At 40.1% G+C, this 27,122-nt stretch overlaps 1 protein-coding gene across 5 annotated transcripts in view; it reads left to right on the plus strand.

The window, feature by feature from the left end:
- ARHGEF10 (Rho guanine nucleotide exchange factor 10) overlaps positions 1–27,122 on the plus strand; it is a 193,433-nt gene that overhangs the window by 129,104 nt on the left and 37,207 nt on the right. For all 5 annotated transcript variants that reach the window (XM_038397350.2, XM_038397348.2, XM_038397349.2 and 2 more), the window contains 7 exons: positions 5,857–5,972; positions 7,733–7,860; positions 8,043–8,143; positions 11,801–11,922; positions 14,112–14,198; positions 16,626–16,849; positions 18,058–18,215. In XM_038397350.2, the coding sequence (XP_038253278.1) occupies positions 5,857–5,972; positions 7,733–7,860; positions 8,043–8,143; positions 11,801–11,922; positions 14,112–14,198; positions 16,626–16,849; positions 18,058–18,215 (936 nt within the window). The remainder of the gene's footprint in view (positions 1–5,856; positions 5,973–7,732; positions 7,861–8,042; positions 8,144–11,800; positions 11,923–14,111; positions 14,199–16,625; positions 16,850–18,057; positions 18,216–27,122) is intronic.

The following is a 27,122-nucleotide window of genomic DNA, read 5'->3' on the forward strand; positions in this document are numbered from 1 at the left end:
TATCAATGCCATATGCTTATGTACTGATTGCATGAAACTAAAGTAATTAATGTAATCATACTAAAGGAGCAGCTTGTAAGAAAGTTATTTTGCAATATAATAGATAACCAGGAGTATTTCCACTGACATTCTTTGGTACTAATGTGAGATGTGATACACAAATATTTGTATAAACATTCACAATATTCAGGGAATGCTGAATGTAGCTTTTAGAAATGTGTAAAATGATATGCAAATGGAATTTGATTCCTCTTGATTTTTTCAAATAAAAATAATAATACATAAATTGAACTTTCCTTAAAGTAGCTTCAATCTATCAGAAATTATGAAGGGCCAGATTGTGAACCATCCCACTCACAATAGAAGTCAATTGACTATTTATGCAAGTAATGGCTCACTAATGTAAATAAGGATTAATTCTTATTAAAGAATGGGGGGGAGGGGAGAAGATGATCTGCTCAGAGCTGTAGTATCCAGAAGTCTTGCAATGCCCCAGGATATAGCATACACCATTTACTGTACAGTTGCTGCGGGGAGCAACAAAAAGGGGAGCCAGACAGAGGGGTCCCCAGGGAGCAGCTGGCCTGTCAGTGCACATTAATGTTACTGGAAAGGAGCTGCAGCTGCTTGCTGTGCTCAGTGGAGGAAACTGTGCTGCCTGGTGTCTCAGTGTGGTGGGGAGACGAGGCATGTTGTGGGGCAGAAGCTGCACAGTTGACTGACGCAAGCCAGCTGTGAGATTGGGGAAAGGTTGCAGCATCAGAGCTGGCCCTAGACCAAATGGCGCCCCAGGCAAGGAGCATCTTTAGTGCCTCTCCCCCTCCGTTTGTTAAACTTTTGAATACCTTATTTTTATTGCATTATTAGCCCATTTCACGACGACATTTATGCACGATATTCCTGTCATACAAGACGATAAATTTGCATGCTAGGATCTGTAAATATGTATTTATTCATACCATATATAAGCAAATAAAAAAATTATTTCCTCTAAGCTTATAGAAATGTTTTAATTTTAAGAATAACTGAAAGATACTAACATGAAGAAATTGAACTGTTCACCTATTTTGGGTGGGCCAATATGAAATAGTGTTACAGTAGGTGACAGCCTTAGACTGTTAAAAGTTCAAAAGGCCGCTTTTCTCGCCTTTAACCTCATGAATTGAAGCACAGCATCAGAGAGATCCAAAGACTGGCCAATGGCATTTTCAAGTGAGAAATGGCAAGTGATGTCAGTCTCTCATCAGCCATCATCGATGGAAGATATGTTTTAATGAGCCAGAGCTTCAAAAAGCTGTGCTCACCACTTGCAACCATGACTGACAGCTTGAGCAGAATCCTCGAAGCTATCCACACATGTAGTGTAGTCCCATTGGCATGTAATTTACACTTGCTTACACTGCTCTATGTTCCCTGATATAATATATGCCTACTAAGGACCCATCCAAAGCCAATACACCCATTGACTACCATGGACTTTGGATCTGGCCCTTAATGAAAACTTGTATCATTTTCATTTCCTCTGAATTTAGCCCTAGGTCAGAGGTGGGCAAACTACGGCCCTCGGGCCACATCCAGCCCGTGGGACATTCCTGCCCTGCTCCTGAGCTCCTGGCCCAGGAGGCTCACCTGGCCCCTCCCCTGTTGTTCTCCCTCCCCCGCAGCCTCAGCTCACTGTGCCGCCGGCACATTGCTTGGGGGGGCAGGGGGCAGGACTGGGAGCTCCTGGGGCAGCGCAGCTGCAGAGCCCGGCCTGACCCGGTGCTCTGGGCTGCACAGTGGCAGGATTGGCTCCAGCAGGGCAGCATGGCTGTAGTACCACCAGCCAGCGTTGCTCCAGGCAGCATGGTCATGGGCAGGGAGCAGGGCGGGGGGGTTGATAGAGGGCAGGGGAGTTCGTGGGTGGTGGTGTGAATAGGGGTCAGGGTGGTCAGAGGGCTGTGAACTGGGGGGGCAGTCAGGAAGGAGGAGGGGTTGGATGGGGTGGCAGGGAGCAGGCAGGGGTTCCGGGGGCAGTCAAGGAGAAGTGGTGGTTGAATGGGGCAAGGGTCCTGGGGGGGCAGTCAGGAATAAGAGGAGGGGTTGGATGGGGTGGCAGGGGGCACTTGGGATGGGGGTTCTGGGGGCGGTCAGGGGGACAGGGAGCGGGTGTGTGTGTGGTGAGGAAGGGGTCCGGGGGGGCCATCAGGGAACAGGGGAGTTGCATGGGGCAGGAGTCCGGGGGGGGTGGGATAGGGGTCAGGGGCTGGGCCGGGGCTAGGCCATGCCTGGCTGTTTGGAGAGGCACAGCCTCCCCTAACCTGCCCTCCATACAATTTCCGAAACCCAATGCGGCCCTCAGGCCAAAAAGTTTGCCCGCCCCTGCCCTAGGTGCTTAGGAATAGCAGAAGATGAACAAATATTCTTAAGCTATTATTTGTTTTCCTTACTTGTAGCATTTGCATCTCACTCATACCATTTGCCTATTAGCTTTTTCTTTTTTGTTGTAAAATTTTTGGTCTTTAATGAATGAGCCTAAAATATCTTTCATTTAATCTTCTGCCTTATGGACTCTCAATCCCTGAGTTAATTGATTTGTTTTGATACTTTTATTACATCCATTTATTTTGAAGTATTATTAAAAGCCTATAAAACATGCATAATACAGAGAAAGTAGACTGATATGACAATTATTGAGTCAAATTCAAAATCTCTGTCATTATCTTCAAGGCATTCAGTGGTCTGGGGCTAGGATATCTGTAAGATGATCTAAAGCTCCAGGAAGAGGACTGCGGTCAACAGCTGTGCTCCTCAGGCACAATCTGTCCACTGCAAGGATAAAGCTCATCTGTGTAGGAGACAGAGCTTTCTTGGTGGCCCCCCTCTAAGGCTGTGGAGAAAACTCCTGCAGAATCAAAAAATAGCCTCAAACTTCACCCCCTCCCATACCATGTATATGGGGTTGTTCTTTGAGCTTGCCTTCAGTCATAAAATAAAACACATAGTGCTGTAGACATTTAAAAATAAATAATAAAATGAGCAACCCTCACAGAAGGGACTGAACAAAAACCACATTTGGCATATGCTAGTCACATCCCTTAATTTCACTTCTGGTACGTGTTCATTAGCTACCGTGGTTAGGGTGATATAAGAATATGAATAGGATAGAATATAATAAAATCATCATGAGGAGAAGAGGCATAGTCATTTGCAACTCATCAGTTATCTCCTCCCTCATAAAGTTGCAGTAAATGGCATCAGTTTTACAACTGCTATGGCTCTGCACATGACAAGAGAAATTGCACAAACTTAGCTTTTTCAGCCTTGTGCAGCATGGAAACTGAGTGTCTATTTTTCCCCCTTGAATCAGATCCACAAGCTTTAAATTTGATATGAAGTGTTTATATTTAAAATTTAAATTTAAGTGTTTGCAGTTGAATAGCTATACTTATAAGTACCAGCACAAGTGGATTATGGCTACTAGATGTCAACTCATGTATTAACTATACTAAATGTAATTAGGAATATATTGGAAACAAATCTGGTATAGTTCATAAACTAGCCTCTGTAGTGTTTTTTAATAACATTTTAAAGGTTTTTATTAAGATATTTACATATATTAGGTGTTTTAAATGAAGACAAATTATCTTACAAAATATTTGCATATATTATCTATTAATTTATAAATTATCTTTGACTGCAACTGCATCATCAATGATGGGTCAGTGGGCCTAATCTACAGGAAGGTGTCCCTTTTAGTACAAACTCATGTTTTGACCCATTATATAATAAATTGACAAACCATGGAAATGGCACGCCGCTAGTTTGTTTTCTACCAGAGATAGGTGAACCACAGTGGTTAGGTTTGCATTTGGATTTGAAACTCCTAGAAGTCTGAAGAAATTTGGATCTGGTTTAACCCACTATATAGATCCCTCTATGAAGTTTAGACTGTATCCAGGTTCAGAATTGAGCTTCAGCAAATTTCATGGGTGTTTGGTTTATGTCCATAGCTAGTTACTGATCAGAGTAGGTTGCAAATACACATGAATGTTAGGGAAATGGAGGTCAAAAAGAAGACAGGTAAGTAAATGTGATCCATCAGAAATTCCTCAGCTAAATTACTAACTACCTGGGAGCAGGCTCAAATTCATTTTACACCCTTAGTCTTTGCATTGTAAGCACTGGAGGGGTAGAGGTTGTTTCATTTTATGCCTTGTACAGCGTTCAGCACATTCTCACTGTTTGGGGTTAGAGTTTGCCAGTCTGTTATTCACATTGCAAAGTACTTTACTTTGTGAGTAGCCCTGCTGAAAAACAACAACTACATAGGAATAAGAATGGCAAACTCTGGTCCTTAATAAAAAATTAAGACTGTTATGGACATTGAGTAGCCAAAACGTAAGAGAATAGGAAGACAAAAGAAGGGGATGGGGAAAGAACTGTGTAGGAATTTCAAATGCTGCCTTTTCTGGAAGCAGTTAGTGGGAGTCGAAACGCATTAATTCAGTTATTTCTCATGTACAAAGCAAATTGTAAAACGATATCATCAGATACAAATCTTCCTCTTCTTCTCAGTTTCTACTTGGGAATTAATTGTTTGTGTTTTATGTAATAAACTAAATGTACACTTTCTTTCTTACACACTGAGTTGAATGTGAGGTTAAGAAAGGCTACATTGTGCTTACCATTAACATGAAGCACAGGGAAAAGAACACTGGATGAAAGTTACATCCATTCTGTAGTTGAATAAATCAAGGTAAACCCAACAGTTCCCTATTTGATGCTCACAAGCATTACACAAAAATCTTGTGTTTTATATTTTCTAAGGTGTCAGACACACCTATGGTTAAATAAGTAGATAATAAATATACATTAAATAATAAATGCGTGTTAAGTAAAATAATCACAGCTGTGGCCTGAACCCACATAATATTTATGGGGAAAGGGATGGTATATCTAGTTGTTCAGAGCATGTATAGCAGATTATATACTTAACCAAAGTATCCAGGGAGTTCTCATGGTTGCTCACTATAATGGATTCTGAAGTTAATTAACTGGAGCGGGGGTCTTGGATCAGTGTTCATGTCACACTCCCTGTCAGTACCCAGCCTGGGTCGAGGAAGCTAATGATCCACCAAGTGGACCAAATTCAGTGATGAATCCTGATCACGTGCCCCCTGAGGCATGTTGCGCATACGCTAAGTAGAAGATTTCAGAGTAGCAGCCATGTTAGTCTGTATCTGCAAAAAGAAAAGGAGTACTTGTGGCACCTTAGAGACTAACACATTTAATTGAGCATAAGCTTTCGTGAGCTACAGCTCACTTCATCGGATGCATTCAGTGGAAAATACAGTGGGGAGATTTATATACATAGAGAACATGAAACCATGGGTGTTACTATACACACTGTAACAAGAGTGATCAGGTAAGTTGAGCTATTACCAGCAGGAGAGCAGGGGGGAAAAAACCTTTTGTAGTGATAATCAAGGTGGGCCATTTCCAGCAGTTGACAACAAGAAGATGTAACTGGAGCTGCTGTGGTCGCTCTCTACTTATTGATTCTGGCTTGTTTTATTTTGATATTTTTTATCCCTTGTCAAGTTTACCATGTCTGTGGAGTGGACATTGTGTGCTGAGCTTTGGAGTGCCTAAGTCCCCCTTGTGAATTCCATCCTCGGTATCTCTGCATATCAGGATACTCGTCTGTTTTTTGTGTATGATAAAGAGCAAGGCTAGCCCTGTTTAGCCTGGCCTGTATCTAGAATTAAATACCAGAAACTTGTAGGTTGATATTTCTGACCTTCACTTTTTCTTTGGCTGCAGAATTGGATATCTTGTTGTATATAACACACATTTTTATTTATTTATTTTCAGACAAGCTTTATATGGGACCAGGACAACTGTACCATGATTTGCAGAATCTTTTACATGATTTGAACGTAGTCAGTCAAATTAGTCAACTGATAGGCAGTCTTAAAGGAAACTATCAGGTAACAACCAAAGCCTGACTTATTTTCAAAATACACTTCCAGTCCTAAAGCTGTAGAATCAATCAGTCCTTCCCAAGAGCTCTGTACGGCATTCTTTAGTTCTCCCTGGAGAGCGTATAATCATTTTAAACTCCAGTAATTGATTTACTGTTAAATGTTTAGAGTTATAAATAAATTACAGCTGGCTTTCTAATCTTGTTTTTCTCTGTTGTTTTTGTGTGGGGGTGGGTAAAAAAAAAAGTGTCTGGTTTGCCCAGTAGCTGCTAAGCTAATATGGGTACAGAATGCTTTCTTAGGGTTGGGCCATGTAGTAGTGGGAAGATGGTTTTACATGGCATTACACTGCTGCTTTATCATATCTATCTAAGGATCTTAACACCCACCCCAAATACCTAGTCCCCGTCTTTTTGTGACGGTACAGGAGTTAAAATTGGGTGAATACTGTAAAAAAAAAAAAAAAAAAAAATTATTCATGAGCATCCATTTGTATTTTTACACTAATTTGCTTAAGCTGTGTTCACACCACGTGTGTTCTTTTTGCCATATATTCCAGCAAACAACTATACTATTGCTCACCCTGAATGTTCAAAAATCATGAGTCAGGCCCCCAAAATCATGAGAGTGTACAATTTTATGATTTTTAAGCCAAATAGGGTTTTTTAATTCACCTTCTGGTCTTTGAGCCTTTTAGGGTGTATTTGGGACACATTCTCAAGCTTTTCTTTTGCAACCACGGGGGCTAGAAACTTAATATTTTGATAAATGAAAGCTGAGATTCTCACATAATCTCTTGTCTCCATTATCAGAGCATTAAGTAAAACATAAAATATTGCAAGACTTGTGATACATTGCAGGTGATGGCAACGCTGCAAATGTACTGTTAGGAATTTTCACTGGATCAATGATTTTTATGGGAATTTTGCAAAATATTGGTGAATTTCAGGTGCATTATTGTTAATATTCAGACTGGAAACTAGTCAGGAGCTAGAAGCATACAATACCATGCCACTTACATAGCCAATCAAAGAAGCACAAATTTTGAATATTGAATACTTAAGCAATACTTGCAGGTAGTAAAGGGTGAACTGTTCATATTTATTTGAAGAATAAGGCCTCTTCCTTTGTGATAGAAACTTTGATTTATATAAATTTCTTAGCTATTTGAAATTAATCTACTTCAGCATATGGACTGCTCACCATCATTATTGCTTTGAGTGTATCAGATATACTCCTGCAAGGTGACGGATCACCTAAATTACATGGGATTGTCTCTGCTACCTGACTAAATAACTCCAAACCCCACAGAGAACTTTCAAGATGCTTAAACAAGTACCTCTGGTTTGAATATTTGAGCAAATGTGCATTTACACAAGGATTTGAACTTTTTTTCTACAAAAAACGTACAAAACAAAAATTGGCTTGTATAAATGTTCAGTGAAAGGTAATTAAAGGGTCCTGAATACAGCTGAAGCAAATTTTTACTTTTTATTCCATCAGATGTTTATGAATATGTTTTGCTCTATTCACCCAGCTGTACTTGCAATAAACTGTTTGAAAGTCCATCATCAGATGAAACATGTTGACATAAACATTTGTCGAATAATTTTGACTGGCATTAACAAATCTGTGTAAATTATACATGTGCAATGTGTGCAGAGAAAAAAGGTTAATGTGTCATTCATAAATTGTTAGTGGCAGAGTTAGCTTAAAGGAGAATGTGTTAGTATTGTACATGGACACCTTTTCTTTTAATCTTGCAGAACTTAAACCAATCAGTGGCCCACGACTGGACGTCAGGTTTACAAAAACTTATATTGAAAAAAGAAGATGAAATCAGAGCTGCAGATCGCTGCAGAATTCAGCTGCAGCTTCCCGGGAAGCAGGACAAGTCAGTCAGAAATTTTAAACCTAAAACTTTCTCAGTGTGTGTATGCATAAGAAAGGAATAAAGAGCTCATCGTGTTCCTCAGCATTCCTAGCCCTGACTGTATCCTGTACTTGTTAGAACAAGATGTTTCATTTAATTTTGAGAGTTTATAGAAAAGTAATTATTTCTTTAATGTCTCACAGGTCTGGACGGCCAACTTTCTTTACTGCAGTATTCAATACATTTACTCCTGCTATCAAACAGTCTTGGATCACCAATTTACAAATAGCTAAGCTTGCTCTTGGTAAGCCTTAGTTGCCTTAAGCTAACTGAAGCACTGTATCAAGTTGAGAGAATGTTAACTCTTTCTCTAGATAGTTTTTAGGTTATAATATAATGTATGTTCAAAGGATTAATTTATTTATGGAAAGACTTCCTGTAGAAGTTGGAAATCAAGTTACAGTATATAGTAATAAGAGTATATCACTAAAGAATCATAAAAGATTAGGGTTGGAAGAGACCTCAGGAGGTCATCTAGTCCAATCCCCTGCTCAAAGCAGACCAATACCAACTAAATCAAAGGTTAAAGATGCTTTTCAAAAAAGAGAGGGGAAGTTCAGAACTTAACTGTAATTAGCACAGCATGCTAACAAAGTTAGAGATAATTTTTACCAATTTGAGATGCTAACTAGTCTATGTCACCGTGAATGGCAACACAACCATGTGCAGAGAGATTGGAAGAGTCATTCCAATCTAAAACTATGTTTTCAGACCAATTCTCAAAACATTTTCAAAATATTCCTTTCGGGGTGGAATTTCTCATTATTAGTTTTATCCCAAGAATAAATTGTATCTGGGAAGTTGCAACAAAATTGGTGGAACAGTTTTTTTTAGTTTTCTGAGCATGAAGAAAACCTTGTATATAGACTCATAGAAATGTAGGGCTGGAAGGGACCTCGGAATGTCATCTAATCCATCCCCTGATGCTGAGGCAGGATTAAATACATACACACACTCACATATGCAATGTCCTTTAAAAATAAGTTACCTGTGCATGTGAACAACTCAAAAATAGATTTGTTTTTAGACATCAAACTTGCAGCGACTCTAATCCTCAGTGTAGGCAAATGTTTTTGATATTCCTGAAATAATTAGATTCCCAAGTGTCCTTTTATAAACAATTTAAAAGGATATGCTAGCAAGTACTCTACTACATTATTGTAATTGTTTTCCACGCACTGGCCTACATTTTCAAAAGTGACTAGTGATTTTGGATGCCTGACTTGAGATGCCTTTGGACAGCCTGATTTGCAGAGAGCAGGTGCTCAGCAATTCCTGAACATAAGGCCCTTTTTGAGTTCTCAAAGTAAGCACTCAGAAATTGAGCTATCTAAAATGACTAATTATTTGAAAATGTTTGGATCACTGATTGTAACTCACCAGAGCTATGTCAAGCATAGGTAGGCTGGGCAGAATTAGATTTTTATTTTTTTATAGTTTCAATGGAGAATATCAATGTTTATTTTTAAGCATTTTTTATCAATTTAAATTTTCACAGTTGTGTAAATTTATAGGTTTTAAGCATTTTCTTCTATTGTTATTGATTTAAATGTTCACAGTTGTGGGAAATTATGGGGCCAGACGATCGAGAGTGTCAGATAATAGTTTAATGACAGTGGACTTTGAGATTCAGAAGGTTAAAGCTTTATAACCATTAAAAAATTTGTCATCGCATGGAAAATATACAAAGTTAAAAGCCTTAAATTGAACTTGAATAAGTTCTCAAGCAACATTTTTCTTATTTTGCCAAACTGTAATTTTGATTATTTTCCATGAAATATTTGTGGTCGGTTTGCATGTGTATGGTGAAATTGATGTTTACCAACATTTACCAATAAAAATCTAATCCTTCCAAGCCTAAGCCTAAAATAATCATCGAATCATAGGACTGGAAGAGTCCTTGAGAGGTCATCTAGTCCAGTCCCCTGTACTCATGGCAGGACTAAGTATTGTCTAGAACAGCGATCACCAACCGGTCGATTGCAATCAACTGGTTGATCCTAAAAAATCTCCCAGTCGATCGCGATCTCCAGCAGTGCAGCAGGGCTGATGCTAAAGCAGACTGCCTACCCTGGTCCAGCACCGCTCGCGGAAGTGGCCAGCGCAGCCCCAGGGGTCGGGGGCAGGGGTCTCTCTCCTTGCGCTGCTCCTGCCTGCAAGCCTCAGCTCTGCAGCTCCCATTGGCAGGGTAAGCTGCGGGGGCGGTGCTTACAGAGAGGGGCAGCGTGTGGAGCCACGGACCCTCCCCCCAGGGGGTGCAGGGGCCTGTTGGCCCCTTCCTGGAGCAGTGTGGGGCCATGGTAGGCAAGGAACCTGCCTTAGCCTCGCTGCGCCTGCCACTGACCGGGAGCCACTGGAGGTAAGTGCTGGCCAGCGGGAGGCTGCACCCCAATCCCCATCCCTGAGCCCCCTCCCGGAGCCAGCATACCGTACCCCCTCCTGCACCCTGAACCCCACCATGAGCCCCCTCCCAGAGCCAGCACCCCATACCTCCTTCTGTACCCAGAACCCCTCCTGCATCCCAAGCCCCAGAGCCAGCACCCTGGACCCCCTCCTGTACCCCAAAACTCTGTCCCTGCCCAGAGCCCCCTCTTGCACCCAAATTCCCTTCTAGCCCTTGCACACCTCACCCCCTCCTGCACCGAAACCCCCTGCCGCAGGTTTAGCCCAGAGCCCCCTCCCACACTGCGAACCCCTTGGCCCCAGCCCAGAGCCTGCACCCCATCCTGAACCCCAACCCCTTGCCCCAGCCTGATGAAAGTGAGTGAAGATGGAGGAGAGCAAGCAACGGAGAGAGTGGGGGATGGAGTGAGCGGGGCGGGCAGATCCTGGGTTGTCTTTAGATTCTAAAAAATGATCTTGGGTGTGAGAAGGTTGGAGACCACTTATCTAGACCACTCCTGACAAGTGTTTATCTAACCTACTCTTAAAAATTGCCAATGATGGAGATTCCACAACCTCCCTAGGCAATTTATTTCAGTGCTTAACCACCCTGACAGTTAAGAAGTTTTTCCTTATGTCCAACCAAAACCTCCTTTGCTGCAATTTAAGCCCATTGCTTCTTGTCCTTTCCTCAGTGGTTAAAAACAATAATTCTTCCCCCTCCTCCTTGTAACAGCCTTTATGGACCTGAAAACTGTTAGCATGTCCCCTCTCAGTCTTCTCTTCTCCAGACTAAACAAACCCAATTTTTTCAATCCGCCCTTATAGGTCATGTTTTCTAGACCTTTAATCATTTTTATTGCTCTTCTCTGGATTTTCTTCAATTTGTCCACATCTTTCCTGAAATGTGGCATCCAGAACTGGACACAATACTACAGTTGAGGCCTAATCAGTGTGGTGTAGAGTGGAAGAATTACTTCTCATGTCTTGCTTACAACACTCCTGCTAATACATCCCAGAATGATGTTCGGTTTTTTGTTTTTTGTGTTTTTTGCAACAGTGTTACACTGTTGACTCATATTTCGCTTGTGGTCCACTATGACCCCCAGATGGTCGCTTTCTACAGTACTCTTTCCTAGGCAGCCATTTCCAATTTTGTATATGTGCAACTGATTACTCTATTTAGGAAGGAACACTTTGCATTTGTCCTTATTGAATTTCACCCTATTTACTTCAGACCATTTCTCCAGTTTGTCCAGATCATTTTGAATTTGAATGGAATTAAATTAAAGAGTTGTAGATAGCTCAGTTCAGATTTACATATTAGTGTGTTATTTTACATCTCATATACCCACCCCCCCCCAAAAAATACAGATGTAATAACAAATATTTTTTCATAAACTAGGGCTGTTTGGGATTAAAAGATCGATAGAACAGTTTGTTTTATCTATATTTTTAGTGAGCTGTTAGGAACTATTAAGTGAAAGCACTGGGGTATTTTTACGTTTTGCCATTACAGCAGAGGAGAACCTCCTGGGGTGGTTCTGTGTAGAAGACGATGGGAATCAGATCAAAAAAGAGAAGCATCCTCTCCTTGTTAGACACATGCCAGTAATGGTGGCCAAACAACAGGAGTTTAAGGTGAATAGTTTTGGTATCTTAAGTAATATGTGTGAGCTCACTGCTAAGGGTTTAACATACAATCATATCTTAGGAATACATTTGTTTGGTTTGATTCAGGCTTGTTTCTGCAAGCTTCTGCTAGTATATCCCAGGGTACATGGTTCTTATGTTAAAATGCAGTTTTACTTTAAAAAGTGATATAAAAATGGTACTTGTGTTAATGGATCTTTCCTGAAGTCTGTTCAGAATCATATCTGCTGCTGTCTTTAGTGACAAAAATAAACTGAGCATATTTGATTTATAAATAATTGAGATATTAAACATGAACCATCCCATGATGTCATATTTGCAGTGTCCCTTTTCAGAGCAGAACCACAATTTATAGTAACCAAAATCCCCTGTAAAACCTCCAGTCTCCCCTAAAACCATATATGTTTGGATCCCATAAAACAGTGGACTATTGCTATATTGAATAATTTTTGACTCAGAGCCTACTGAATGCTAATCAAATTCAATTTTAAAATGTAAATTGAGACCTAGCTGCTGGGATCATGTGATTTACAATAGAATCTCAACCTATTTAAAATAAATAGGAAAGTCTCTAGCCCTTGCAGTTGCAAAGAAAATCTTGAAAGTGTAACTTAGTGAAACATGTGCAGTGACATCTGCCTCAGTCTGCAGAGAGCCTGAAACAATAGGTCTGAGATGTGTCAATTTCTCTATGCATCTCAAAGGGGAAGTTAACTCTAAGACTCACTACTCTAGGGGGCACTACCCATGCCACCATTGACAGAAGGAGAGTGTAGAACTCCCAAGGAGGGAGCCATCCTACCACCATCCCTACTATTTCCAAGAGGATGGGGCCCTGCTGTCACTCCTGAGACTAGCATGGGGAGGCATGGCCACTTCTTGGCAGAGCCATCTTGCTACTACCCTGTCTCTCTGCAATGGGAAGGACTCACTCTGCTGCTGATGTGTGGAGGCAGGGCCCCAGCATATGGGCAGGCCACAGGAGCCCCATACCCCACTGTGCTGCGAGCCTGGTGGCCTTGCCTATCGTCTTTCACTATGCTATGCATACTGTTTTATAGTACATGGATGCTGTTCCTTTAAAACAGATTTCCTATCAAAGGCCCTGATATTACAGTCTTGCCAAATTGGGGGCTAAAGTGCCACTAATTTAGTTATGGAAAACTTCATCAGGTTTGACCAAGTCTCGAATAAAAACACAAAAAGCAGCCCAAGAGATGTCCAAACCTCAAATTCCATCTCTTTCACCAACAATGGATGTGGCCATTATAGCAACGAGAATACACTTTACTGGGGTTTGCAATTTCAGCAAGTGTCAGCGAGCAGTGCGCTGAACTGGACTTGGAGAGCTCTTGTTTTTCTTGATCTCTCAGTGGCTGCCTTCTACTCTTTTAATGGGCTGCCATGCAAACAGATGTTGGTTTGATGGAGAAGGCAGATGATAAAGCTTGCCTTTGAGAAAACTATCCATAAATCCTGATGTGGGCATCTAAAATAGGTGACCTTATTTTCAAAAGTACTGAGCACACAGCAACAGCTATTGACTTCAGGGGGGTTGTTGCTGGGTGCTCTGATGTTTTTAAAATCAACTTGTTTATATTTGTACCTAAGGTAGGATTTTTAGGAGCCTAATTTATGCACCCATTTTTAAAGTCTTTTCCTTGATGAGTAGATAGTGCTGTATATGAATGAGTTTTAAAATAGCCTTATTTCTTAGTTTTTAAATTCTCCAATTTTATCTTGAGTTTTTTGTGTCACATTACAACAACAGCAAACTCCACAACTTTTTCTTTATTAGAGAGAAGAGCATTAGTGAATATTTCAGATGGAGACTATCTACTTAAAAGCATAATTCCTTATTTAATGCCTTCAGAAAATACATTTTTACTTAATTGAATATGCTGTGATGTGTAAATGTTAGTTTGGATTAAACACATTTTAAAATGTATACCTAAACTTTAAAGAGCAATTCCAGTGGTGTTATATTGAGGATGTAAATCCATTACTCCTCATAAGGGTCCCAATTCTGCAAAGCATTTAGTGTGGTACTTAAGTGCTTTGCTGAATTAGGATGAATTTAAAAGTATGCTTAAAATGCTTAGTTGACATGGGCCTTCAAAAAGGACGGCTGTATCTTCTTCATTGTAAATATGAATAATTTTTCATTCTCTTTCAAGATTGAATGTGCTGCTTATAATCCTGACCCCTACCTCTGTAGTGAAACTGAGCCAGATTCCTGTTCCATGGAGCATGGTTTTCTGTGGGTAAGTTAAGTCTTCAGACACCAAGTGAGGCGTGGATTTTATTATTTTTCTGTAAGAAGCCACACTACATGGATTTGATATGCAGACACATTCTGAATAGCTAAATACTACAACAGAAATCCAGTAGTTTTGTCACCATAATCTTATTACTTTGTGAGCGCACATCCACACTCACAAATTATTTGGTGGCATGGTTTGTTAGAAATGCCCAAGAACTCAGTATAGCCACAAGTGAGCCATGCAGCTGATCTCAAATGAGTTGCAATAAAACCACATATGAGACCACAACATACCCTCATCCATTCCATAATTTAGAAATGTTTTAAAGAGTTTTAAAAAATTCCATTTGGACTATTTTTTATGTCCTCTAGATGTAAAATTATGCTAGCATAATATTATTAACCCAATTATAAAGGCATTCCTACAAGCCAAAAAATATAACTAATGGATTTTTTTAAAACCTCTACCAATTTGAATAACTTTTCCTTACATAATCATATTCATGTTGTCACTCTTTTAGAGGCTGATATTTTGGCAACTTTCAATAGTAGAAGCAAAAGGTGGAAATACTCTTTTTCAAAGATCTGATTTGAGATGATCCGTTTCAGAGTAGCAGCCATGTTAGTCTGTATTTGCAAAAAGAAAAGGAATACTTGTGGCACCTTAGAGACTAAAAAAATTTATTTGAGCATAAGCTTTCGTATGCCCAAATAAATTTGTTAGTCTCTAAGGTGCCACAAGTACTCCTTTTCTTTTTGAGATGATCTGTGTAACTCACTTGTGGCTTTGCTAATTACAAATACAGTCATCACAAAATCATGCCAATAAAATCTTTATACCACCCCAGAATGTTCTCTTCTTCTCTTATAAATTATTATAATAATAATAAAATAATATAAAAAGTTAAAGTATTCCTATGTACACATTTATTTCTTTGCCCTAAAGTGGAAGTTCTCCCAGCCTTCCCACCTCCCTAGTGCACACTGGTATGACATGCAGGGTTGGCAATATTTGATCTTTGTGCAGTGAGATATTTAGGGTCCAATACCACCTGAACCGACAAGGATAGAAATGGATAGTTAATACCATGGGGAGCTGGTAATCCTTTCTATTAGGGTACAGTATTTGTTTCAGGCCCTCAAATTACAGAAAATAATGAGCCTTAAACTTCCAGCTCTAGGTTTTATAGTGAAGCTATTATAGAGAATAGCAGGGAGGCGACTCACCCCTACACTGCCTCTTGCTGGCTCTCTGGGAATTAGCTCTTTTTACCAGCTCCAGAGCACCCTCTGTTGGTGTCTCACTGTTGTTGGCCCCCATGTCCCTCCTGGACCCCGCTGCCTTTTTTCCTGGGGTGCTGCCCCTTCAGGCAATACCCCACAGATCTGGGTCCCCCTCCCTAGGGAACCCCCCACCCTCTATCCCCACCTTGCCTCAGCCTATGGGCTACTGCCAGTCACCATCTAGCCCCCTTTCACTGGGGCCGATTGCAGTTTGTATAAGCCAGTCATCATAGGCAAGGGGGGTTTGGACCTGCTGCCTCCGCCTACCCTTGGGCTGCCCTGTTGCAACCCCAGTACCCTGTCTTAGGCCATCTGCCAGGCCTGCAGCCTGGGGCTTTTCCAGTCTGGAGCCTCTCAGCTCCTCTGGCCTTCCCCAGCCCTGCTTTACCTCAAGTACCCTGGTACACTCCCCAGCAGCCAGGCCTATTTCCCTCCACAGCTAGAGGAGACTCTGTGTGCTTCTGGCCCAATGCCCTCTTATAAGGGCCAGCTGGGCCCTGATTAAGCCAGCTGCGGCCTGATTGGGGCGTGGCCCCCAGCTGAAGGTGCTTCTCCCAATCAGCCCCACTTTTCCTTCCCTGGCACAGCACTCTCCCTGGGCTGTTTAAGCCTTTTAAAGGAGCAGGTGATCACCCCACTACAAGAGCTTTCTAAAACTTATTAGTTACAGAAGCATTATATCACACTAATGTTATGTGTTATATTTGTATTACATTGCATTATGTATACACACAAGTCTCAAAAGGGTATCTAATAACCTTCCTTTAGAAACAGAAATGTCAGAACTGTGTATACAAGTGTGCTGAGAAAACCAATTTCATGTTTTCTTGCAATATTTTAAACTATATTATGATTGGTGTTTAATGATTTTCTTGTAACTTTTTTTGTGTGCTAAATTAACACATGAAAGCTCTTTTAAGTGCTTAGAACCTGAGAAGCTGTGAGCTGTAGCTCACAAAAGCTTATGCTCAAATAAATTTGTTAGTCTCTAAGATGCCACAAGTACTCCTTTTCTTTTTGCGAATACACGGCTGCTACTCTGAAACCTGTCATTAATTAGTTTGCCATGTGTTTATCATGGTTAACTGTGATCTTGCCATGGAAGGATGTTAATCTGTTCCTCTCTTGTTACTCTCTAATTCAGATTGGCAGTTGCACTAATCAGATGGGCCAAATTGCAATTGTCTCATTTCAAAACTCCAGTCCCAAGGTTATTGAGTGCTTCAATGTGGAATCACGCATTCTCTGCATGGTCTACATTCCAGAGGAGGAGAAACAGAAAGAGTTAAATATAGCTCCAGAGTCTGAAAATGTGGCTACGAAAACCTCAAAAGTGCCTACTGTCTGCCTGGGCATGGAGGAAGGAAGGTGATAGTCAATTTCAATATATTGCATATAATTTACTTTGTTTATTACTCTATAATAAAAATTTTCCACCCAATTCTACATGCACTTCAGAAAATCATATTAAAATGATACCTATGAGTAAATGGACCCATCAGTTATCCCAAGATCCCTATCACATAATCCAGTAACAACATACATGTAATAAAAATTAACCTCCACACAATTTTTTTTAAAACTTATCATACATGGGATAAAAACCATAGAGACTAATAAATACCTCTGAAGAAAAAGGATTAATTCCTTTAAATAAAGTAATCTCTGTAATACATAAGTACAGATTTTTAAGGATATTACATCATTCCATCATTTTAGTAATCAGGAGGTTTGAAAATGATGAAGTGTTGTTAGCAACATGAAAAGCAAGTAATTATTTACCTGTTATAATGCTGCATTTGCAGGATTTGAGAGAAATTTGTCATGCTAATAAAATAAAACACGTTGATGTTGTTTATCATGTATGAACTGAGTCTTTTCACTAGGTTATCTCTGTACAGTAGTGAAAAACAGAAATAGGTTTATGTGAAGTTGTTGGTATGGTAAGCAAAGGATGGTGGATGTAACTATTGAGAACATAAGTAGGAGAATTTGTGTGCCAGTGTAAATAAGGGACTACTCTTTCTACAAAAATAATGCTGTCAATTTTCTAAATTTAAAGCAATAAAGCATAATCAGACTAGTTCTTTGCAGGTGTAAAATGCTGTTCATGTCAGACCTACCTATTTACCTATCATTTCTGGCATATCCATCATGATAGTATATAGGTACCATGACAAAGAATTTAAAAGTAAATTGATTTCTGGTACTGAACTATTTTCTTCTTTCTTCTGTCAGATAGGGCTGGATCCAAAGCTCACTGAAGTCAATTAAGACTTCACTGGGCTTTCAATCAGGCCCTTGAGAGACACAGCTCTGAGTCCGTAAGAGCACAGTATCTTGTTAGAAGGAAGGTCTCTCCAGCTGAGATGAAGTCTCCGTAATGCAGGGAATTTATCGTTTGAGCATAAAGTAATAATGAAAAGGACTAGATGAACAACATTTTTTAGCCTTTAATAAAGGACCTTTATTTTTCCCCAATACTTTTTATTACCAAAAAAGCCTTTTGTGACCTTTATCATAAGAACTGAATAAGACATATTTACACTTTTCGTTTGCCTTTTTTTTTTTTGTAGCATTTCTATTTACAAGAGTCATCAAGGCTCAAAGAAAGTCCGACTTCAGCACTTCTTCACCCCAGAAAAATCAACTGTGATGAGCCTAACGTATCTGTCGCAGTACTTGTTTGCTGGTCTGGTTAATGGGAACATTGCAATCTACACAAAAGCAGAAGGTAGAGTAATAACATCCTGAGGAACTCCTGTGTCAATATTTTTTGGCAGAAGCAGATTTCCACTACTATATTTTTCCTTTCCTGAACAGATTCTGAATTGAAGTTACTACAATTTGATGCAAACATTTACTTTTGAAATGTTTTCTTTATAGACTTATGGCTTTTGTTCTTTCCAAAGGATGGCATGTGCTTGGCTGTTTTGTCCTGATTTATTATTGTTATATCAGTATTGTTATTATGCACATTATGTTATCTGTCAGAGGCCCCACTCAGGATCAAGTCCCCATGGTACTAGCTATTGTAAAACACATATAAAGACTGTTCCCTGCCTAGAGAGCTTACTATAGGTGATAACAATCAAGATACTGTATTTAACACAGTACAGATGCTAATGTCAATCTAGTTCCCAATATCTGAGAAGGGAAATAGTTTCTCTTTGCTAGCCCTTTTAGCAAATCCAAATTGAAATGGTGACTAAACTGTGCTGGGGGATGGATAGTTCCTCTCCAGATACATTGCTCATGCACCTCACAAAGAGACCTCCCTTTCCCATTGCTCTTTATTTGAGAAGTTTTTAAGGTATGGTTAAATTTGGACAGTGGGGAATCCAAAACAAGAGGTGTGAAGGATGCTTCTTTCCTACCAACTACCATGTTTAGTCCAATGGCCCTCTCCTTGCCTCCCTCACTGAGCTCTCTTCTGGACTTTGCTCCAGGGACAGCTGCATTAGACCACAGGTCCTTTTAAGAATATTCCCCAACTGAATGTCGGGCCTGCTCTACACTACACAGTTAGGTCAGCTTAACTACATTGCTCAGGGCTGTGAAAAATGTCATGCCCTGTGCAACATAATTAAGCTGACCTAAGCCCTGGTGTAGACCCTGGTAGGTCGATGGAAGAATTCTTCTGTAGACCTAGCAACTGCCTCTCAGAGTGGTGGATTTACCACAGCAACAGAAGAACATCTTTTGCTATGGCGCTGTAGCATTTCTGCTTCAGACTTACTCACAAACAGGGAAGAACCTGTCCCTAATGTAGCAATGGGGTGAACTTGATCATGCTCAGGTGCATCCCACAACATCATTCCGATGGTCCCAATTGCTATATATGGCTGTAGGGCTGGGGACAAGGAGTGAATTGATAACTTCCTCAGAATGTGGTGGGTTTGAGCAGTCATTTAAGACTACAGTTGTCTTCACACAGCTACTTCCAAGAAGGATGCACTCCATCAAAAAAGGGAGTTGAACCCCTTTGTCAGCGAGAAGAGATGCATGGATTCTCTGAGATCCACTTCTGCAGAGGCAATTAAGGGGAGGACAATCAGATAGCAGTACTGTACAGTATAAAGAACTTATCTAACAAGGATTGTGTTCAGGTTTCCTGAACCTTTGACATGGAAAATCTATATCCAGTCATTTCTGACTTATCTTGCAGTGCCTTCCCCTACCATTTGCCTCACATCTGTTGTTACAGCTCTTCACGCCTAATAAAAATGTTACCAGTCATTTGTTTCCATATTAACATCATTTTTCCATATAGTTTGCTGCTGTGGTCATGTGTAAGACACAGTGTGCTTATCCAGACACAGTCAGTCCTGAAGGAGTGTTGTTATGAAGCACTAACCTATTTTATCAGACAGACTATTCTGAGCTGTGGAACAAGAAACACGGAGAATGTGACCTAATAAGTATTTCACGTAATTTATCAGCACAGAATCAAAATGTCCCTTTCAGTTTTACAGTGTGTTTCAGTTTCCAGTCACAGACATCAGTTCAGGGCGCTAATAATTTGATGTATACAGATTAAAAGATTACACCGAAAAATGAAATATTGGATATTTTCTAAATAGAAGTAGCTTGCTACACTGTTAGAATAATAGAATATCAGGGTTGGAAGGGACCTCAGGAGGTCATCTAGCCCAACCCACTGCTCAAAGCAGGACCAATCCCCAACTAAATCAGACATTCTTATTTGCATGCCCGTATTCAGAGAAAGGAAAATATGAATCCCAGTGCACATTATAAGTAATTGGGCAGTGTGCTGGGGAGTTCCATGGGGTAAGGTAGGAAAAATCTTTCTTCCAGGCTGCATAGCCACTTCGCAGCTGCTATTGCAGGTTCAATCTTTCTTCCTTCCCACAAAAAACAGAACGGGCAGTGGATGTGTGTAGTCACAAATCCACCAGGTCTGCCTCATTCTATTTCCAGCCCCAAAATGATTCTCACCTGCCCCACTGCTTTCATCTGGTACAGCACAAGCACATCTTCAAATTGTCCAGTGTGTACAGATGCCCATTTGTGTTCCTGCAATCGTGCCTCTCCCCCTTCTTTGCACCTACAGAACTTTTACCCATTTCACTGCAATCAGAGCACACTGTGGCTGCAGGAAGGGGGCAGGAATTGTCCCAAATTGTTCCTTTAAAGGGAAATTTAAAAGGTATGCTTAGCAAACTGAGGGAATGAAGTGGAGGAGGAGGACTGGGGAATTTTCACAGCCAAAGTATCTCACTTGCATATTTCTGTATGGACAACAATGTTTTATGTAACTAGACAACCATTTGTCACAATGTTTTTACTTCCCCATTGTAAATCAGCTAAACAGCAGTAATTAATGAATAAAGGTAAAGGAACACGGTCTTCTTGAAATCTAATCAATTTCAAAAAGTAAGCTATAAGTAATATGAGATACTACCTGTGCCTCAAACTTCTCCTAGTTTATTTTCCTGATGTTCTGTGAAACAGCCACACAGACAAAAGGACATTGTCCTAACAGTCCATTCCTATTTTACACATGTGAGTAGTGTTATGGGAAAAAAATAAATCTGCCATAACAAAGCGCTGTTGTTACAGGCAGTGTGGGTAGCACTGCTTGCTATTAACGTTGCCTGACACTTCCCATTATAAGATCCTGTTTTCAGTTGCTTAAAACTTTGCCAAATTTTAGCTGTTCGGGCTGAAATTTTACATGCTGGGTATCTGATTGAGGCTGATTTATTTATTTATTTATCTATTTATTTTCTGCCAAAACAGTCCAGACATTACTGAGAACGAGGTTAAGGAAAAATACATCATTTTGCCCAGGCTACAAAAATCTATGGCTCTTTCTTGAAAAGCTTTAGCTTCTCTATACTTTGGAGCAGAGACTTGAAATATGGCCAGAGTGTTGCCTTTATGGCAGGGGTGTGCCTTTTGCCATCCTCATGTAAATCTACCAAAATTTGACCAAGTTATAAGCCTTTGAAAAATCACAGTTTGCACAAGAGACTTGGTAGAGCTTATCAGTTCAGTTCCCTTAAGATTCCATCCATGCCTGGGGCTTAGCAGGACTTTCTATCTAATAGCAATTCCCAGCTGCTCTAGGCCATACTAGGTCCAAGTAAAGGCAGTGGAACTAAGACCAAGAAGTCTGTCTCTCTTGTGCTTTCAATGACCCCGACCCTGTTGGGCCCAGGCAGGCTAGAGCAGGAAGCTACCTGGTTTGAATGTATTGGGGGAACCTGGTGGAACAGGAAAAGGAGATGGGACTGGAGGCTGGAGGAGGGGGAAAACGGTGACTGGGAGTTGGGGAGAGATTGGGACTAGCTGGGACTGGGACATGGAGCCAGGGAGAGAAATGAGGTGTTAGGGACTGAAAGCCAATGGGTGGAGGAAGAAGACTGAGATCAGATAAGGAACCTGGGGAGTGGAGATTGGGATTAGCTAGGCAAAGAGACTAAGACTGGGAACCAGAGGGGGAGGGGGAGGGAAGACAGATCTGAAGAAGAGCCTGGATATAGGGGTGAGAACTGGGATTCTCTGGGTACAGAAGTTTGGACAAGGAGCGTGAGGGTGGTGGACAAGAAACCTGGGAAATAAGAGAGACCCCCAGTGGGAACAGGGACAATACGGGGTTAACTGGAGGTTGGAGGTGTGGGGAGGGGAAAGACAGATTGGACAAGAAGTCAGGAGGGGGGAACTGGAAATGGCTGGGCAAGGGAACTGGGAATGGTGGGGGGGGAACGAGGAAACATTTTTCCTCTTTCAGTTGTCATAATTCTACATGTTAATGGTAATAGGTAGTAAAACTATTACAGTGTCTTGATTTTCAAGTTGACAATGTTATTTTGAGTTATTTCAGATATTTGAGATAAATGCACCAGTCACTTAGGAAAAGTTTTGCATTTTGCTTTGAAATTCCTGCTAACTTGCTTCTCTTTTCTAGTTTTTCTTTTCCTCATTGAAGAAAGGGCAAAATTGTTAATCTCATTTGTATTATTACTTTGTGTATTGGTTTTGTATCATCATTGTTGTTGCAATTGAAAGGACACTGTAAAGTAACATAGCACCAGCCTATGTATCTTATGTCATCTAATGATACGTGCCAGTCAACCATTATTGCTTTTTTGGTAGAATTACAAAATGAGAATTAGTGGATGGAGAAAAAGTGGTAAATGAAATACATATTTTGATTTTAATAAAGCATTTGATACAACATCTCAGTCTTACAATCAGAACTAATCCAAATCCACTTGCGTATGAAAATTCTCAAGTGGATAGGAAAGGGACTGAAGGACTATAAACAAAAGATTATCATAAATGGCCAAGTAGGAAGTTGAAGGGAAGGGTGGAATTTGTAGTGGGTTACTGCTGAGATTTGTATTAGGTCAAGTCTTTGACTCCATTCCTGCTGCATGATTTTAAACTAATAGGGCTCCACAGGTGCAAATGCAAAGGTCACTCATGCAGATCCAGCTGCAGGACTGAGGCCTTGTCAGGGAAGGGTAAAGAACCCATTAAATAAACGGTGATGATCCTAAACTAAGAGAAGCTATAAACACCAGCATAAAAAAATCATACATAGGAAAGTAGAAGCATGGCCAGAAGATATTAAGGTCCAACTTGGGGAGGAAAAAAACCAAAAATACCTAATACATTGGTGAGATGATTATGCAAAACACAGATATTCATGGGATGCAGGGAGAAGAAACTTGGAAAGTGGAGATTTGGGAGTGATTGAACAGCCAAGCAGATGTGTTAGCTATGAGATATGGTAGCAGAAAAGGGTCTGTGCACATTTGTCTTGCATTCCCAGAGGCTTTGTGTCTCAGGACAGGAAAGTAATACTCAATTTTTATACAATTTAGGTATGTTGCACCTGGAATATTGTGTTCAGTTTCAGGCACTTCATTGCCAGAAAAACATTGACTTAGTGTGTGGAATTCAGAGAACAATAGCAGCAATCATTCGGAGACTAGAAATACTGATTTATGAGTAAATAGTGAAAGAGTTTAGCTAAGCAACCACTAAGTAACACCATGATAACAATCTGCAAACATTTGCAGGGTATTAATGCCAAGGAGGATGAGGTATTATCCTGCAGAGTTAAAGGGGAATATAACTAAGAATAATGGGATGAAATTAGGAATGGGACAATTTAAATTCATAGCAAACTTCCTGACAGTGAGACCTCTCAGTCTGTGGAACAGTCTTCTAATGGAAGTGATGGGAGACCCCTTTGTTTATGAGATTTAAACCTGCACTGAACAAAATACTGTTAACTGTACAAAGGCGATGGACTAGCAGTGGTACTGAAAAAGATAAATACTATTATCCTGGTGTTGGCAGTATGTCCTTATCCATACTACAGGAAAAACCTTGTATACTGCAAATATTGAGTTACTTACTAATCTTATTTACTTGCCTAAGACAGGTACTATCAGTGCCACCTATGTAGGTGACTTAAAAGAAGTTGGAGTCAGATAGAGTCTATGATGTTTTATATTCGACTGGAATCCTGCCATTTGATATGCAATATTGGTTCATATTTGGAAAACACTGTTTACTGTGCTCACCATGTGCATGTTCAGCGAAGGGTTTTCCTAGGCATATGAAGATCAACTCTGTATTCAGAGGAAGGCAGAGATGAGCCCTAAAATAGTTATCCCCAGATGATGGGAAATGTGCTATTATTTGCAAACATCATTTTGCTTTTAAATCCATTGTCCTATCATCAAGAAATTAAATAAATCACTAGCCACTGTTCATATACCACGTGATATAAAAATGTGTGTGCTCCACTGCACAAATAAACTAACAAATCCTATTCCCAGGGTTGTGCTGGCAGCATTATTGAAATCATCAATGGTGCTGCTGAGTAAGACAGGAGTTACCAAACAAAAAGATTCATGTTAAATTCAGCTCAGTTGACAGCACCAGGAGTGGGGCGGTGAAATGAATGCAAGCTATGAAAGGACATTTTGACAGGGAAAGTAATTTTTTAAATCATGTTGTATCATACCAAGAACAGAGAATAAAACTAAATTATACAATAATACAGTTTGCCTTCAGACTATTACATGGAGGAAAAAAATGTTTCCCCACCCTAAGAACGCTGTTCTGGTTCCTGCTTGTCCCTCCCCACCTATCCACTGAGACCCGTGTCTCCCTCAGCTGGGGAGGTTTCCTTCTCTTACCCACGCAATGCATGAATTGGTGATGCCAGGAGTTGAGTTCTCAGTGGACTCTGCTGTACAAAAGTAGATTCCCTGTTCACTGGGTCACAGCACCATTTGGCTCAGCTGCCCCTCCCATTAGAACAGAAGGGTGGCTGGGCCAAATTTGAGTGGTGTTACAACCCCCTTCACTGGGTTGCAACCAGCCTTTTGCTCCACCTACCTGATTTACAGGTGCAATTAGGTAGTTAAAGGTGAAGTACTACCATGTGTATCCTCAGTTTACTGCAGCATAAAACTGCAAAAATAATTTGTAGGTGCAAATGTAACACTGATAGACCCCCATTGTCAGCGGTCGGGATTGAAACTGTGACCTCTGGAGCTAAATGCCTGAGGCTCTACTGCATGAGCTAAAAGTTATGTGGCTGTTAGCTAAGTCTATAGAGGAGACTCATTAATATCTCTCTCTCTCTCAGTGGTCTCGGTGCCACTAGATGGGACAGAACACCACATCCAGGAGGTGTGTGGGTTACACAAAATTAGAGAATGATATTGAAAATCAAGCACATTGCACAAACACATTATAGCATCAAGACCATTTAGGTCCCAATCCGGCATTTCTTGCATACCCAAAATCTCACTGAAATGCTGAGTTTTGGATTTTCACAGAATATAGATGTGGGCCCATTGTGCTATCAGTACCAATAGAAAATGACTTTTGAAAAGTAATTTTTGATCCACATAAATGAAGAGTCTCTGAAGAGAGTGACTACTAAAACCAAATTCTGTTAGGTCAAGTTGGATTAAAGATTTTTAAACTTTTGAAAACAAAATTAGTATCTATAATGGATATCAGCTGGTGATCTTCCTTTCTATTTTAATGCATATATGACATATTACATGTAGTGACTATATATGAGATTTGATCAAAATTAACTAAAGAAGGACTTGATTCTGCAATCCCTTATTCACATGAGTAGTTGTATTGACGTCATCATGAGCACTAAGGGTATAATCCAGACACTTACTGAAATCAATGAGAGTCTTTTCATGCCCTTCAGTGAATGAAGTAAGTGGAAAAGACATCCACTGTCTTCAGTTTATATTGAATCAGGCCTTAAATGACTAACTTTTAAAAATAAATGATGACCCTGAAAGAAACGAGGTAGGAATACGTTGGAAATCATTATACATTTCAGTTATGTTTTACACCAAATTCAGACATGCAGGAAATAAACAGACTAGTGCATTTATGTCTGAGAAGAAATGGTGTTGTCAATGAACAAGATAGTCTCTAGTGGAATTTAATGTGTGATTCATTTCTGAAAAGCGACTATATTAAAAAAAAAAGCAGCTTTTTGCTCAGCAGATCTGCTCATGGTGCAAATTCAAAGTCTGCGTACTTTAGCGGACATAGTAAAACTATGCCATTTTTTACTGCTCTTACCCCTAAAGAAGCAAATTAGCTCGGGGACAGTGAACTGGATTCTGTTTTGACTTGCACATAATCAACGTAAATAGACTTCCAAGTGTAGGGCACTTGTGTGTCTCTGTTATCTTCAAATTATGTCCTCAATTATTCAATCTCCACCTCAGCGCTTATTTTGAGGACAATGTGGTTGAAGTGAGGAAGGCACATGGCACTACATTTTGTTATTACTGGTGGTGATGCCTGAGTCAGAGAGAACACAGATTAGTTTTACATCACAGGTAGAGTTTGCAGGGCTATTAATTGGAAACACTCTTCTCACTCATAAACTGAATTCATTTGATATGGAAATTGTTGTGATACAATGAATACGGAACTCAGTGTCTTTTATACGAAGATACTTTTCATATTAGAACCACATTCTAGGCATATGTCAAGAACAGTTATATAGGTGCAGATATCAGAGGCAATACAGTTTACGAGTACCACAGTTTTGTTTGGATCCTGATTCTGCAAAGCACTTATGCATGTGTTTACCATTATTACTATTATTGTATTACAGTGGTGTCCAGGAATCCCAGACAGGGATTAGGACCCCATTGTTCTAAACACTATATAGGCAGGTAGCAAAGAGAGAGTCAATGCCCCAAAGACCATATCTATATAAGAGTTGATGTAAGTATACGCTTAAATTGAGCATATGCTTAAGTGTTTTGTTGATGTCAGTAAGTGGGCAATGTTACTGGAGCTCACACAGGCGACAGATAGGTATGCAAGTAAGGTGACATTTTTTCAGTGTAACCACACAGATATTAGAAACAACTAAATTTTATATATCTTATTAATAAGACAAGGAACATAAAAGGCAATAAGAAGAGGTTCTATAAATATATATGAGCAAGAGAAAGATGAAACAAAGTGAAGGTTTGCTATGTGGCGGAGAAAGAGAGATAACAATGGACAGCGTTAAGAAGGCTGAGGTGTTTAATGCCTATTTTGCTTCAGACTTCACTAAAAGAGATAATTGTGACCACATGTTTAACACAAT

Source organism: Dermochelys coriacea, chromosome 3 (assembly GCF_009764565.3).
Source record: "Dermochelys coriacea isolate rDerCor1 chromosome 3, rDerCor1.pri.v4, whole genome shotgun sequence".
In the NCBI taxonomy this organism is placed as follows: Eukaryota; Metazoa; Chordata; order Testudines; family Dermochelyidae; genus Dermochelys; species Dermochelys coriacea.